The 14,514-nt window shown below is 47.8% G+C and overlaps 1 protein-coding gene and 1 long non-coding RNA gene across 3 annotated transcripts; one reads left to right on the top strand and one right to left on the bottom strand.

The window, feature by feature from the left end:
• Positions 1-295: 295 nt before the first annotated feature.
• On the bottom strand, positions 296-1,311 carry LOC309538542 (hemoglobin subunit alpha-A-like). Its single transcript, XM_082234100.1, has 3 exons — positions 849-1,311; positions 621-744; positions 296-513 (listed from the first exon to the last, which is right to left on the bottom strand). The coding sequence occupies exons 1-3, from the start codon at positions 935-937 to the stop codon at positions 499-501; spliced, it is 228 nt and encodes a 75-aa protein (XP_082090226.1). The 5' UTR covers positions 938-1,311; the 3' UTR covers positions 296-498.
• Positions 1,312-5,541: 4,230 nt separating this feature from the next.
• On the top strand, positions 5,542-14,273 carry LOC309539727. Of its 2 annotated transcripts, XR_014222976.1 has the most exons (4): positions 5,542-5,600; positions 6,515-6,608; positions 10,106-10,401; positions 12,666-13,118. It is a non-coding gene; the product is annotated as an uncharacterized lncRNA (long non-coding RNA). The 2 variants fall into 2 exon arrangements; XR_014222977.1 differs by lacking the exons at positions 5,542-5,600; positions 6,515-6,608 and adding an exon at positions 14,055-14,273 and having other exon boundaries at positions 9,466-10,401; positions 12,666-12,861.
• Positions 14,274-14,514: the final 241 nt, after the last annotated feature.

A 14,514-nucleotide genomic window follows, 5' to 3' on the forward strand; every position in this document is an offset into this window, starting at 1 on the left:
AACCCCGGCCGTATTGCATACACGGGCTGGCAGCTGTGGTTCTCGGGGCTTTCGGGCTGGACTGAGCCGGACTCTGCGCCCCCATCCGGCAAAGGCCACGCGTGCCTGCGGTTCTTTCAGGGTCCCCACCTAGCAGGCGACTCGGTCCAAGGGCCCCGGGTTCAAGGAGCGCCAAGGTAGGGACTATCCCGCGGGACTGGGGCTCCCTCGCCAGAGCCGTCCAGGCCCCCGGGGTCCCCCTCTCCCTTCTTCCCGCCCGCCCCCAGTTCAGCCCAAGAAGACGCGAGAGATCAGGGAGAGTCAAGAGCGGGTTTATTGGGGTGTTTGGGGTCGCAGGGCGGCGTCGAGGCGGATATTCTGCGGCGGGCTTGGGCTTCTGGGGGGCTAGCGGTACTTGGAGGTCAGCACGACGTCGACGCGGCCCAGGAACTTGTCCATGGAGACGAGGGTGCTGGCCTTGAGGAGCCCCGGGTGGCTGGCGGCGATGGCCACCAGGATTCAGCGGCCCAGCAGCTGCGGGAGAGGCGGAGCGTTAGACGGGGCCTCGGGCGGAGCTAAGCCGGGATCCAGCCCGCCCGCCCGCCCGCTTGGTGCCCCGACGGGGAGCGAGAGCGACTCACCGCGAAGTTGACGGGCTCCACGCGCAGCTTCTGGGCGTCCAGGTCGCTGAGCTTGTCGAAGGCGCCGGGGGTGATGTCGATGTGCCCGAAGTAGGTCTTAGTGGTGGGGGACGCCGCGAACATCCTGCGGGAAGAGGAGGAGAGGAGCAGGAAGACGAGGGTCCGACTCCGGCCCGGCCCGCGGCCTCGTCCCCGGGAGAGGGTCCCTGCCCGACGGGCTGGGCTTACCTGATGATGGCCTGGGCGCTGATGTCCCCGGCCTGGAACTGGAGCAGGCTCCGAACATACATCAACTGGCTCTTGTCGTCGCTGGTCATCTTGGCAGCTCAAAGTCTCGGGTACCGTCGGAGCGCGCGCGGCCCTTTTATCGGGGCGCCCCGCCCACCTGGGGCCTCTCCCTCTGTCTCCAGGGGCTCTCCGCCCATCAGCGCCGCCTCTCGGCACCTCCTGGAGGGGAGGGATAGGGGCCACGCCTGCAGGCTGTTACAGGGAAGGGGCGCCAACTACTACCATCAGCTGGCTGGGCTCCAGGCAAGCCCGGGAGCGCCGCTTCTGTTCCGCCGCACCCCCGGCGTGCGGGGGCTGGCGAGGCTAACGCGGCTGCGTCTTTGCGACCTGGAGGAGCTGCTTCAAAGCAGCCGAACTCAATCGCGAAGCTCCGCAGCAGCCTGGGGCCGGCCCCGATTTCCTCTACCCTAAGGTCTCTCCGTGGCTAAACTGAGCGTCCACGGTGAGGGGCAGTGTACCTCTGCAAAGAATTTTTTTTTAAAAAAGTCCAGTAGCACCTTAGAAACTCCCTTTTTCTTGATATTAGCTTTCGTATGTATGCTAATACCAAGAACAATCTTAAGTAAAGGTAAAGGGACCCCTGACCATTAGGTCCAGTCGTGGCCGACTCTGGAGTTGCGGCGCTCATCTCGCTTTATTAGCCGAGGGAGCCAGCGTACAGCTTCCAGGTCATGTGGCCAGCATGACTAATCCACTTCTGGCGAACCAGAGCAGCGCACGGAAACACCATGGGAGCAGTACCTATTTATCTACTTGCACTTTGACGTGTTTTCGAACTGTTGGCAGGAGCAGGGACTGAGCAACGGGAGCTCACCCCGTCACAGGGATTCGAACCGCTGACCTTCTGATCAGCAAGACCTAGGCTCTGTGGTTTAACCCACAGCGCCACTCGCATCCCTAACAAACTTAGTTGGTCTCTAAGGTGCTACTGCACTATTTTTTTAAAAAAAATATTTTGGTTGCAGAGGTAATGCATCAGACCAACACGGCTACCTACCTGACACTGAAAACGAGTAACAGGCCCTGCTCTCAAAGTGTCCACGGGCTTTCAGGAGCCTTTGGACAAAGTACCTCACCAACTACTCCCGAGTAAACTTAGCAGTGAAGGAATAAGGAGTTGCTTTCCCTGCGGTTCCTGCATCGCAGGGGGTTGGAACAGATGACATCTGAGGTCCCTTCCAACTCTTCAATTCCATGATTCTAAGAGCAGAGAGGTCCTCTTCCGGATCAGGAGTTGGCTAAGTTTCCGGAAGCAGGGAGAAATGGACCCGGCCGCCAATGGAGAGATGTAGAAAGTGGAGTCCCCCAAGGATTGGGACCTGTGTTTTCTAAACGACCCTAGAGTTATAGATGAGCTACAATGACACTGAAGCTCTACAGGGATCATTAGGAAAGGAATTGACAATAAAGTAGCTACCCATATCATAATGCCATTATTCAAATCTATGGGGTGACCACAGGATATTGCAGAGCTGGAAAAGGTTCAGGAAAGGGCCACAAAATGATCAAGGCGCCGGAGCGGCGGCCCTATGGGGGAAAGTCACGTGTTTGAGACTGGTTTAGAGAAAAGGCAAATAAAATGAGACATGGGGGAAGTTTAGAATGTTAAGCGCGGCCTGGAGATCAGCCGGGCAGGGAAAGGTGTGTTGTTGCTTTTTACTTTAGATCAAGCTCAGAAAAAGGGGTCGAGAGATCCTTGAAAGGCAAGCAGGAGACACCTGCAGCAGTCTCTGAGGCTAAGTATTTGTTTTTAGTCCTAGAAACAAGCTCCTGTTTCTCAAACGCAGAGAGCTATTCCTGGTTTCCCCCTCCCCGCCAAAAAACAGTATTCATTTGTTCCAATAGCTTAATTTGAAAGCTCTTGTTAAACAATCCGGGACCACAAAAAGCGCTGCAAGTTGTTTTTTTCTAAAACCAAGCGGTATATAAATGTTATGAAACAAACAAACCAACAAGTCCTAGAAGATCTACCACAAATCACTCAGTAGATCCTGATCTACCCCCTGCTCCCCCCAACACACCACTTCCCCCCTCCCATCGTTGGGGCAACTTTACACCATCCCTTGACCTGGTGCCAGGAGGTTCTCAACCTAGTCCTCCTCACAGGGTTGTGGTGGGGAGGAGGACGACCACGTAGAGCACCTTGAGATCCTTGGAAGATATACATGTAATAAATAAATACAATACAGCGAAAAGGAAAAAGAAAAAGAGTCTAAAAATATTTTTGGAATTAAACATTCTTAGGACCTAACTGCACATTACATTAGGTTGTTGTCAGTGGTTTGGGGTTTGTTTGTTTTTTTAAAAAAGTTGATATGGGGAGGCACTTTTACAGTAGGACTGCAATGTTTGGAGAAGGGAAGTTTCATCTTTTGTACCACAGTTGTGGAAGGATGCAGAGAGCCCAGCAACAGGTGACTTGGGAACAGCAGGCAGCCCTAGCCAGAACCAAGAGGACCTCTGGCACCTCCTGCCCTGCTGTGCTATATCTCGAGCCCTTGCCATGTGGGCTCTCTAACAATAATAGTAATTATAATAATTAAAATAATTATTATTATTTATTCTCCGCCCATCTGGCCTGGTTTCCCCAGCCACTCTTGGTGGCTCCCTGAAGAATATTAAAAACAGGATAAAACATCAGTCATTAAAAACTTCCCTATACAGGGCTGCCTTCAGATGTCTTCTAAAAGTCAGATAGATGTTTATTTCCTTGACATCTGATGGGAGGGTGTTCCACAGGCCGGGCGCCACTACCGAGAAGACCCATCCATCATATGTGGTGGATGTGTCCCAAGGTGAAAGACTTCTGGGAAAAGATTTATAACGAGTTCAAGAAAATGTTGAAAAATAAATTTATTAAGAAACCAGAAGCCTTTCTACTTGGAATAATAGGTCTGGAACTGCCCAAAAAGGATGTTAGATTGTTTTTGTATGCCACTACAGTGGCAAGACTACTAATAGTAAAAAACTGGAAATCCCAAGAAATACCAACAATAGAAGAATGGCAGAAGAAGATGTTGGACTTTGTGGAGCTGCCGACCTGACTGGAAGAATCCGTGATCAGAAGGAGGAGAAGACTCGAGAAGATTGGAAGAAATTTAAAGAATATTTGGCTAAATATTGTAATATAAGAAAATGGAAGTGACTTGGAAGTGACAAATAGGTGGAGGATTATAACAATAATGGGTTGTAAAACAATAGGGATTAGAATTAATAAAAGAATAGAAGATAGTAATTAAATGGATTTTATATTATTAGAATTAAGATTTAGGAGAACTGCCACAAGGAGATACTTTTCCTCCTTTTCAGAGCTGGAATTCAGACCTAAGAAATATCAATAATGTCCATTATTTTCCCAAGAAGGGAAAAAGGGGTCCCCGTCCAAGCAGACCTCGAATATGTCCAGCCCAGATTGCAGTGGAAGAAAGAATCCAGTGGGAAAGGAGCCAGCAGACGACCAACTGGAAGAAATGTGCTTTTATTCTTTATTCTTTCTGAAGCCCTTTCCCCAGAATCATATCTTTATTATTATTATTATTATTATTATTATTATTATGGTGCATTTAGCTGGAAGGGACCTCAAGGGTCATCCAGTCCAACCCGCCGCAAGGCAGGAATCTGCGAAGGAACCACAAAGGTTCATTTAATAATGATAATAATAATAATACTCATAATAAGTGGAGGAATTGGGATCTGGAGGAATGAGCTGGTTTCAAAACCAAGCAGCGCTTCCTCTGCACAATACCCTGTTCAGCTACAGTTTCCAAGACAGTTTTCCAGGCAGCCTGACAGGGAAAGCAATGGAGATGGGAAGTTTTATTTTATATAAATAATAAACAGAATTCTTCTCATCACAGCCAGTTCCTCTGGAGTTGCTTCTCCCCCCAATTCGAATAAATAAAAATACTATACTGTGAAGGCTTAGGGTGTCCCACTTGGGTGGGTGTGATTAATAATAATAATAATAATTTTACATTTAGTAACAATAATTTATTACTATTTTCCAGCCACCAACAGAGTATTTTTTTAAAAAAACGAGAAAACATCACATACCACAAACTTCCCTCCCCCTTTTAGCAGAATAACCATTAGAATTATAATGATAACCATTGAAAAATGAAGGAGATTCCTCATTTCTTCCCCTTCCCCAGCTTCTCCCCACAGAATATTAAAAACGGGACAACACATACTGTATGGCAAACTTCACCACGCCTTTTCCAATAATAAAAATAAAAATAATTTAAAAAGTGCTGCTAATAATCCTTCATTGTAATAAAAACGCGCCCAAACTGCCTCGGCGTCTTGGGCGTGGGAAATAGCTGAGGAGAAGCAGCTGAGAAACAGCTGGGAGGAGAAAGAGCGGGAAACCCCTGGCCCCGCCCACAGCCCGGCCTGGGATTGGCCCAAAGGCCCACCTATCGCCGCCGACGGCCCTCAACCAACATGGCGGCGGTGGCGCCTCTTCTGCCCTTTCTGCCCCCTTCTTTCCAGTCCCGTTGCCCTGGTCCAAAATGGCCGCCCTAGGAAGCCCCTCGCTCAGCGCACGCGCCCAGCATTCGCAGCAGCAGTAAACTCGGCGGCGATAGGTCGGCCTTTGGGCCAATCCCAGGTCGGGATATGGGCGGGGCCAGGCCTTGGGCGCGTGTTCTCCTCAGCGTCTCCGTCGCCATTTTCTCGAAGGAAGCGCGTGAGGTTGGTCGGGTCTGGAAGGCTCTCTTTTGTGGGGAGCGGGCGGGAAAGAAGAATAAGTAAGGATGATCCTCATTGCCTTTTCAATTATTCTTATTCTTATTCGAAAAGGCTGAGGGAAGTTTGCAATATATTACGTTTTGTCGAATTATTTAATATTCTGTCGGGGAAGGGGAAGAAATGAGGATTATCCTTCATTTTTAAATTGTAATCCTTATTGTAATGGGTATTCTTATAAAAGGGTGAGGGAAATTGGTCGTTTTATCGTTTTTAAAATACTCTTGGTGACTGGGAAAGAGTAATACATTATTATTATCATTTTATTATTATTTTTTATTATTATAAAAGGGTGAGGGAAATTGGTCGTTTTATCGTTTTTTAAAATACTCTTGGTGACTGGGAAAGAGTAACACATTATTATCATTAATTTTATTATTATTGTTGTTATTATAAAAGGGTGTTGTTATTATAAAATTATATTTAATTAAATTAAATATAATTAAATAATAATAATAATTATTATTATTATAAATCACAGCCACCCAAGGGGGACATGGCCTCTTCCCCCCTAAGCCTTAGCAGTAAACTATTTTTATTTATTTGAATTGGGGGGAGAAGCAACTCCAGAGTAACTGGCTGTGATAATGATAATAATTTATTCTTTATTTAAAATAAAGTGCAGATCTCCATTGCTTTCCCCCTCAGGCCGCCTTTAATGTCTTGGAAACTGCTTGAAGTGGTGCTTTTGTAACCAGCTAATTCCTCCAGATCACAATTCCTCCACTTATTATTAATATTATTATTATTATTAAATGAACCCTTGTGGTTCCTTCGCAGATTCCTGCATTGCGGGGGGTTGGACTGGGACCCCTCTTTCCCTTCTTGGGAAAATAATAGACATTATTGATATTTCTTAGGTCTGCTCTGCTGAATTCTTGTTCTGAAAAGGAGGAGGAGGAGGAAACTTTGCGTGATGAAGGGAGAAGAGAAGATGTCGGAAAAGTCATGAAGGTAAAATGGAAAAAATAGAAAGACATATTAACATATAACATATAAGAACATTAAAAAACACCCCCACTCCTGATATATTACACCCACCCAAGTGGGGCTTGGCCTCATCCCCCGTAACCACCACAGTACAATACAGAAAAAATATAGTAAAATAATTTTATTTATTTGATTGGGGTAGACTAGAGCCTCCTGGCTTCTCCTATGCTGGTGAGGTATGTCTCCTTTTCCCTGTTCTTGTTAGGCTATCAGAAGGTGACAAAGCAATGGGTTGGAAACTTAATTTCTGCAGATGAACCATTGCTTGAACCAGGTAATTACTCAAGGCACCGATTTTTCATCTATCGATTTATCCACATAATCCAACCAGAGATCCAAAAGTGGTACACTTGCACATTAAATCTTAAGATAAATGTTTTGGAAGAGGCATAAATTAAAAAAGATAATTAATTTGCAAGCAAGCCCAGTGAATTAGAGAGGCAGAGCTGGCTGGTTTGTCTAATGGAGCATCCAAAACCCAGTTTGGGTCTCGAAGACCCAGTTTGCCCTCTCGCCCCAGCCTTAATGGCAACCCTCCATTGCTTTCTGTTTGATTTTTTGAGCAGATACTCTGAATTGAACAGCAGAAGAAGAAATGGGGATCAGGCCCTGCTGTAGTGGGCAGCACTAAAAGCTGTTTGAGTAATTCAGATCAATAAAGTAGGAATATTTAATATTTACAAACCAGCAACTTCACACCAGTTTGGGACACTTGCATCAGCTTGCAATGTTAAGAGAGGGGCTCTAAAGAAAAGCACTTTCTACATTTATGAGTCTTCAGAGTAGGCTCATGGTTTTTCCTTTGCCTGGAGGTTAGCATATCTGCAATCAGCCCGAGAACCTCAGGCAGGACAAAAGGGGATGGCAAGGGGGGTTTCCTGGCGGAACCAAACTTGCAGCTGCAGAAGGGTGGATTCCTGCCTTGTAGCAGGTTGGACTGGATGACCCTTGGGGTCCCTTCCCGATATATACTCACCCACCACCATATGATTCTTTGGAAAGTGCTTCAGAATACAGTTTGGGGGTGGTTGTGTGTGTCAGCCTTTAAAAAGCAACTGTGCAATGTGCTCCACAGCAGGGGCAAAGCAAAGATTTTAGCCTGTCCCCCGCTATGCATATAGGCTGGGAGCCCCAATGGCATGAGACTAAGTGGGCTGAGCTCCTGCAAGAGGGGCCAAAACCAAAAGCCAGTTGAATCATTTACATTGACAAATACTGGCACGGATGTTTGCATTTTGGAAATTTGCAGCAGTTTGTAATGTTAAGAGAGGTGTTTTAAAGAAAAACACTTTATACACTCATGAGCATTCCCTTAGAGCAGGCTCATGGTTGTTTCCTTTTCTGGAGGCATAAATGTTCTTAGCAGATGTACAATCCCCCCGAAGGCTTCTGGCCTCCTCCTGACTGTTGAAAAGCTCCTGGGGAGACTGTAAGCAGCACCTCCTCCGCTCCAAGTCAGGATAAGGGGGTGGCAGGGTGTGCTTCATGGCGCAACTTGCAGCTGCAGTTTAAAGTGCCTTAAAAGTGCCATTTCATAGGGCTGCACTGACGGCACAACCAAGGTTGCTGGTTCTCCTGCATATTCCTGCCTTGCCGTGGGCTGGGCTGGATGACCTTTGGGGTCCCTTCCAGATATAGAGATATATGCAGCGTCATAGGATGTGAGCGCTTAGTATGAGCACCAAGGTTGCAGGGGATTTCCATAAGGGACGCCTGCATATTCCTAAGAGCTGCAAAGTGCCACAGAAAGCAGAACCAGAAAAACATACCTCCCGGTTAGTTGTATGATGGCCAACAACTTCCCCTCTCCAGCCTGCTACTTTATTCTGTCTTGCATAGCAATACAAAAGATGGGTGCCTGTTATATACTCCTCAGTTCATCTGAAAGAAATCAGGCCCGCGGGTTTGCTGTGTTCCTTAATGTCAGATTTTGTGGATCTATTATCACCCGCATGTTTCGTGCATAAGCCTACTTAGGCATGGAAAACAAAAGGGTGGGGGAAAGGGAGGGTTCCTGAAATGAGCGGGCTTCCCTGCACACACTTCAGGGCAGAAGGGGGAGATAGAGGGAACGCTCTACCTTCTCCCCCCTGATCTGTCTTCTCTACCTAATCATGGCGGACAAAGTCCCACCTTCAGTGCCTTCCTGGAAGAGGAGCAGCACCCATACAGAGAACGGTAGGAGCCAAATTGTCCAGGGATCTTCTGGGTATGGAGGGGTGAGGGTTTTCTTCACCAAAACCAGTGTGCAGTGCAAACACAACTGTAGAAACGAGTCAGAAGAAACAGGCTTCCAAAAATTATAGTCTTTATACCCTAAATTCCCAAATTCCCCTAACCCTGGGGTCAGGAAGTCAGTTTTGTATTGGGACTGCCCTGCAATGCACACCTGCCTATGCTCTGAGGCCGCAGGTGCAGGAAAATCTCTTCATGAGATGTTTTCCCTAATGAAAATGGTACTTCTAGACAAGTGCAGAACAACCTGGACAATTTGGGGTTGGAGTAAAGGCCACAGAAAGTCTAGTTTTTAACTAGGGGTCATAGGTCAGAAAGAAGGGACGCGGGTGGCGCTGTGGGTTAAACCACAGAGCCTAGGACTTGCCGATCAGAAGGTTGGCAGTTCGAATCCGTGTGATGGGGTGAGCTCCCGTTGCTTGGTCCCTGCTCCTGCCAACCTAGCAGTTCGAAAGCACGTTAAAGTGCAAGGAGATAAATAGGTACCGCTCAGGCAGGAAGGTAAATGGCGTTTCCGTGTTCTGCTCTGGTTCGCCAGAAGTGGCTTAGTCATGCTGGCCCCATGACCCAGAAGATGTGCGCCGGCTAATAAAGTGAGATGTGTACCGCAACCCCAGAGTTGGCCACGACTGGACCTAATGGTCAGGGGTCCCTTTACCTTTGACAAAGGTCAAGTTGTAAGTCTGCTGTTGTAAGTCTAGCGGTTGGGGTTTGGGTCATTGTTAGGGTTGGGGTTAGGCTTCGGGGTCAGGGTCAGGGCCTCCCCCTGACTGCTGAAATGCTCCCAGGGAGGATGTAAGCAGCACTTCCTCTGTTTCCAGTCCAGAATAGCGATGGCCATGTTGGCTTCCTGGCTGAACTTGCAGCTCCAGGAGAGGTGTGCCATTTAAGAGGGCAACATTTGCTGCACAACCAAGTTTGCAGGATCATTCCCCATAAGGGACTCCTGCATGTTCCTGCGATGCAGTGGGTTGGGCTGGATGACCCTTGGGGTCCTTTCCAGAGGTTTATATACCATCATTTTTCTTTGGAAAGGGCTTCAGAAAGAAGAAAGAGAAATAGCGTTTCTTAAAGTTAGTTGTATGATGGGAAAGAAGCCTTGCTTCCTGTGAGCTCCTTTGTTATTCCTTGTACGTTAATTGGAGCTTGGCAGATCCTGTGCCTATTTTTACACGGACCCCTCTTTCAGTTCTTCAGGAAAAAATCTGCCCCCTTTTATTTCTCAGGTCTCTATGGGGCGTGCTGAATTCCTGATCCCAAAAAAGGGAAGGAGAAGGGGAAGCTTCGCCTGACGGAGGGAGGGAAAAGAGGGAATCTTTTGAGATGCCAGTGCCCCAAAGGTGCCAGTGCCAGGGCCCTCCTGCTGTCTTGTGGGGCGAGAGGGGGAACAGGGATCTTTGGGCACAAGACCCAGACAGCTCCTTTAACCAAACACCTGATTCGCCCAGCAGCGTGGCCACCAAAGGAAAGAGAAGAAAAAGAGGCAAGGCAGCTGTCAGACATCTCTGTGGAGTTGCAAAAGGCGGGTACATCTTCCTAAGTCCACTTCCATCCACCGGAAAAGATTCTTAGCAGCAAGGAGTAAAGGGAACGTTGGGAAATACCTAGCTATCTCTCTAAATCGGTAAGACTGCACAGTCCTTACACCTCCACAAGGCCTGGTCCTTTAAAGAGGTGCAGCCTGCCTTCTCCAAAGGAGGATTTCAGCTCAAACAGCTGGTTGAAAAGTCTCTCTTCCTCTCCTCACACCCATAACCCTGGCAACCTCCCAGAGAACAGTCTCTATTGCTCGATGGTCAGGGAGATTGTATTTTCTCACGGTCGCTCTAAAAATTGAAACCCTAGCATTTAGTAATCTCTTAATGCAGTTTTGGGGTGTGTTTGTGTGTGTCAGTCCTTAAAATTCAACTGTGCAAAGATTTAAGACTGTCCCCCGCTATTCACATAGGCTGGGAGCCTCAATGGCACGAGACTAAGTGGGCTGAGCCCCTGCAACGGGCCAAAACAAAAAGCCAGTTGAATCATTTACATTGAGAAATACTGGCACGCATTTGTATGCATTTTGGAAATTTGCAGCAGTTTGTAATGTTAAGAGAGGTGTTTTAAAGAAAAGCACTTTATATACTCATGAGCATTCCCTTAGAGCAGGTTCATGGTTTTTTCCCTTATTCTGGAGGCATAAATGTTCTTAGCAGATGTACAATCCCCCCCGAAGGCTTCAGGCCTCCTCCTGACTGTTGAAAAGCTCCTTGGGAGACTGTAAGCAGGACCTCCTCCGCTCCCAGTCAGCAGAAGGGGATGGCATGGTATGCTTCATGGCGCAACTTGCAGCTGCAGTTTAAAGTGCCATTTGATAGGGGAACACTGATGGCACAACCAAGGTTGGTGGTTTCAGAAACAAGAAACAGAAATAGCATTCCTTTAAGTTACGGACTCAGGTGGTGCTGTGGGTTAAACCACAGAGCCTAGGACTTGACGATCGGAAGGTCAGCGGTTCGAATCCCCGCAATGGGGTGAGCTCTCTTTGCTGGGTCCCTGCTCCTGCCAACCTAGCAGTTCGAAAGCACGTCAAAGTGCAAGTAGATAAATGCTCTGGCAGGAAGGTTAACGGCGTTTCCGTGCACTGCTCTGGTCCGCCAGAAGCGGCTTAGTCATGCTGGCCGCATGACTCGGAAGCTGTACACCGGCTCCCTTGGCCTGTAAAGCAAGATGAGCGATGCAACCCCAGAGTCGGCCACAACAGGACCTAATGGTCAGGGGTCCTTTTACCTATATGATGGCAAAGGTGCCTCACTCGGCTGTGACACCTAACAGTTAAATGCTACCACCTTTTGGTACTGTGAACACCAAGGTTGCAGGGAGATCTCCATAAGGGACGCCTGCATATTCCTAAGAGCTGCAAACATCAGATGGACTGCAAGTTCCTCACCCCTGATGTAGAACTCAGGGATGGGAAGAGAAGGGGTGAACTAGTTAGCTCTGCCTCCATTGCTGATGATCACCCTCCAGTTCCTGGCAAGGAGATCCCAAGGCAACACCCTAACCTTTGGTTTACCTGCTTGCATGCTCACAAATATAAATCTAGTTTGGAGAGGCTTGGGGTTAGGCTTAGGGGTCAGGGCCTCCCCCTGACTGTTGAAATGCTCCCAGGAAGAATGTAAGCAGCACTTCCTCTGTTTCCAGTCAAGAATAGTGATGGTCATGTTGGATTCCTGGGTGAACTTGCAGCTCCGGAAGAGGTGTGGATCCCTGAAGTAGCCTTCAAAGTGCCATTTAAGAGAGGAACATTAGCTGCACAAACAAGATGTTAGGATTTCCCCCCATAAGGGACTCTTGCATCTTCCTGCGATGCAGCTGGTTGAATTGGATGACCTTTGGGGTCCCTTCCAGAGGTTTACATACCATCGTTATTCTTTGGAAAGGGTTTCAGAAAGAAGAAAGAGAAATACTGTTCTTCAAAGTTAGTTGTATGATGGGAAAGTAGCCTCACTTCCTCTGAGCTCCCTTATTATTCCTTGCACGTTAATTGGAGCTTGGCAGATCCTGTGCCTGTTTTTACACGGACCCCTATTCAGTCCCCCCCCCCCCGTTTTTTCTCAGGTCTCTATGGGCTGTGCTGAATTCCTGCTCCGAAAAGGGGGAGGAGAAGGAAGGGGAAAGTTTTGCCTGATGGAGGGAGAAGAGGGGCCCTCCTGCTGCTGCTTTGTGGGGTGAGAGGGGGAAAGGGGATCTTTTGAGACAAGCCCCAAACAGCTCCTTTAAACAAACACCTGATTCGCCCAGCAGCGTGGCAGCGAAAGGAAAGAGAAGAAATAGAGGCAAGGCAGCAGTGGAAAAATATGGGTTGCCTGCATGGGCTCTGCTTTATTCCTTAATGCCGAATGCTACATCTGCCTAAGTCCACTTCCATCCACCGGAAAAGCTTCTTGGCAGCAAGGAGCAAAGGGAACGTTGCAAAATACCTAGCTATCTCTCTAAATGGGTAAGACCGCACAGTCCCTACACCTCCCCAAGGCCTGGTCCTTTCCACAGGCGCAGCCTGCCTTCTCCAAAGGTGGATTTCAGCTCAAACAGCTGGTTGAAGTGTCTCTTTCCCTCCCCTCACACCCGTAACCCTGGTAACTTCCCAGAGAACAGTCTCTATTCTTTGATGGTCAGGGAGATTGCACTTTCCCACGGTCTCTCCAAAAATGGAAACCCTAGCATTTAGTAATGTCTTAATAAAGTTTGGGGGTGTTTGTGTGTTCAACTGTGCAAAGATTTAAGACTGTCCCCTGCTATTCACATAGGCTGGGAGCCCCAATGGCACGAGACTAAGTGGGCTGTGCCCCTGCAACGGGCGCCAAAACCAAAAGGCAGTTGAATCATTTACATCGAGAAATACTTTCATGGATTTATGCGTTTTGGAAATTTGCAGCAGTTTCTTATGTTAAGAGAGGTGTTTTGAACAAAAAACACTTTATACACTCATGAGCATTCCCTTAGAGCAGGTTCATGGTTGTTTCCTTTTCTTGGGGTATAAATGTTCTTAGCAGATGTACAATCCCCCCGAAGGCTTCAGGCCTCCTCCTGACTGTTGAAATGCCCCTGGGGAGACTGTAAGCAGCACCTCTGCTCCCAGTCAGCAAAGGGGGGTGGCAGGGTGTGCTTCATGGCGCAACTTGCAGCTGCAGTTAAAATTGCCTTAAAAGTGCCATTTCATAGGGCAACACTGATGGCACAACAATGGCTGGTTGGTGGTGGTTCTGTATATTTCTGCCTTGCAGTGGGCTGGGCTGGATGACCTTTGGGGTCTCTTCCAGATATATATGCAGCATCATATGATTCTTTTGAATGTGCTTGAGAAAGAAGAAACAAGTTTGTGGAGTAAACGATGCAGCACAAACGATGGGTGCCTCTTTTATCCCTACTCTTTCAGTTCATCTAAAAGAAATTGGGCCCACTGATAATTCTCTGTGCTTTGTTCCTTAATGTTAGATTTTGTGGATTTATTATCACCCTTATGTTTGGGGCAGAAGCCTACTTATGCATGGTGGGGGAACAAAAGTGTGGGGGAAAACGAGGGTTTCTGAAATGAATGGGCTTCCCTGCACACACTTCGGGGTAGAAGGGGGAGATGGAGAGAACGCTCTGCCTTCTCCCCCCTAATCTGTCTTCCCTCCCTAATCATGACAGACAAGGCCTTCATCCCACCTTCAGTGCCTTCCTGGAAGAGGAGCAGCACCCATACAGAGAACGGTAGGAGCCAAATTGTCTTGGGATCCTCTGGGTTTGAGAGGGTGAGCGTTGGGATGGGACCCTTGTCTCCTGCGCTTGCACCAGGATCAGTCTGCAGTTTCCTTCACCAACACCACTTTCAGAATAAACAGGCTTCCAAAAAATTATAGTCCCTATACCCTATACCCTAACCATAAGTGCACTAACCCTGGGTGTCAGGAAGACAGTTTTCTTTTGGGACTGCCCTGCAATGTACACCTGAGGCCGCAGGTGCAGAAAAATCTCTTTATGAGATGTTTTCCCTAATGAAAATGCTACTTGTCAGATGCACAACAAGCTGGACAATTTGGAGTTGGAGTAAAGAGGGCCAGAGAAAGTAGTTTATAACTAGGGGTCAAAGGTAAGAAAGAAGGGATGT

This window comes from Podarcis vaucheri (assembly GCF_965113315.1).
Source record: "Podarcis vaucheri genome assembly, chromosome: 8".
NCBI classification, from domain to species: Eukaryota; Metazoa; Chordata; class Lepidosauria; order Squamata; family Lacertidae; genus Podarcis; species Podarcis vaucheri.

Bases quoted from the DNA above. Each gene is read 5' to 3' on its own strand.
- LOC309538542 (XM_082234100.1), bottom strand. From the start codon at position 937: ATGACCAGCGACGACAAGAGCCAGTTGATGTATGTTCGGAGCCTGCTC. The intron at 745-848 runs GTAAGCCCAGCC...CTCTTCCCGCAG, and splicing joins AGCGCCCAGGCCATCATCAG to GATGTTCGCGGCGTCCCCCA.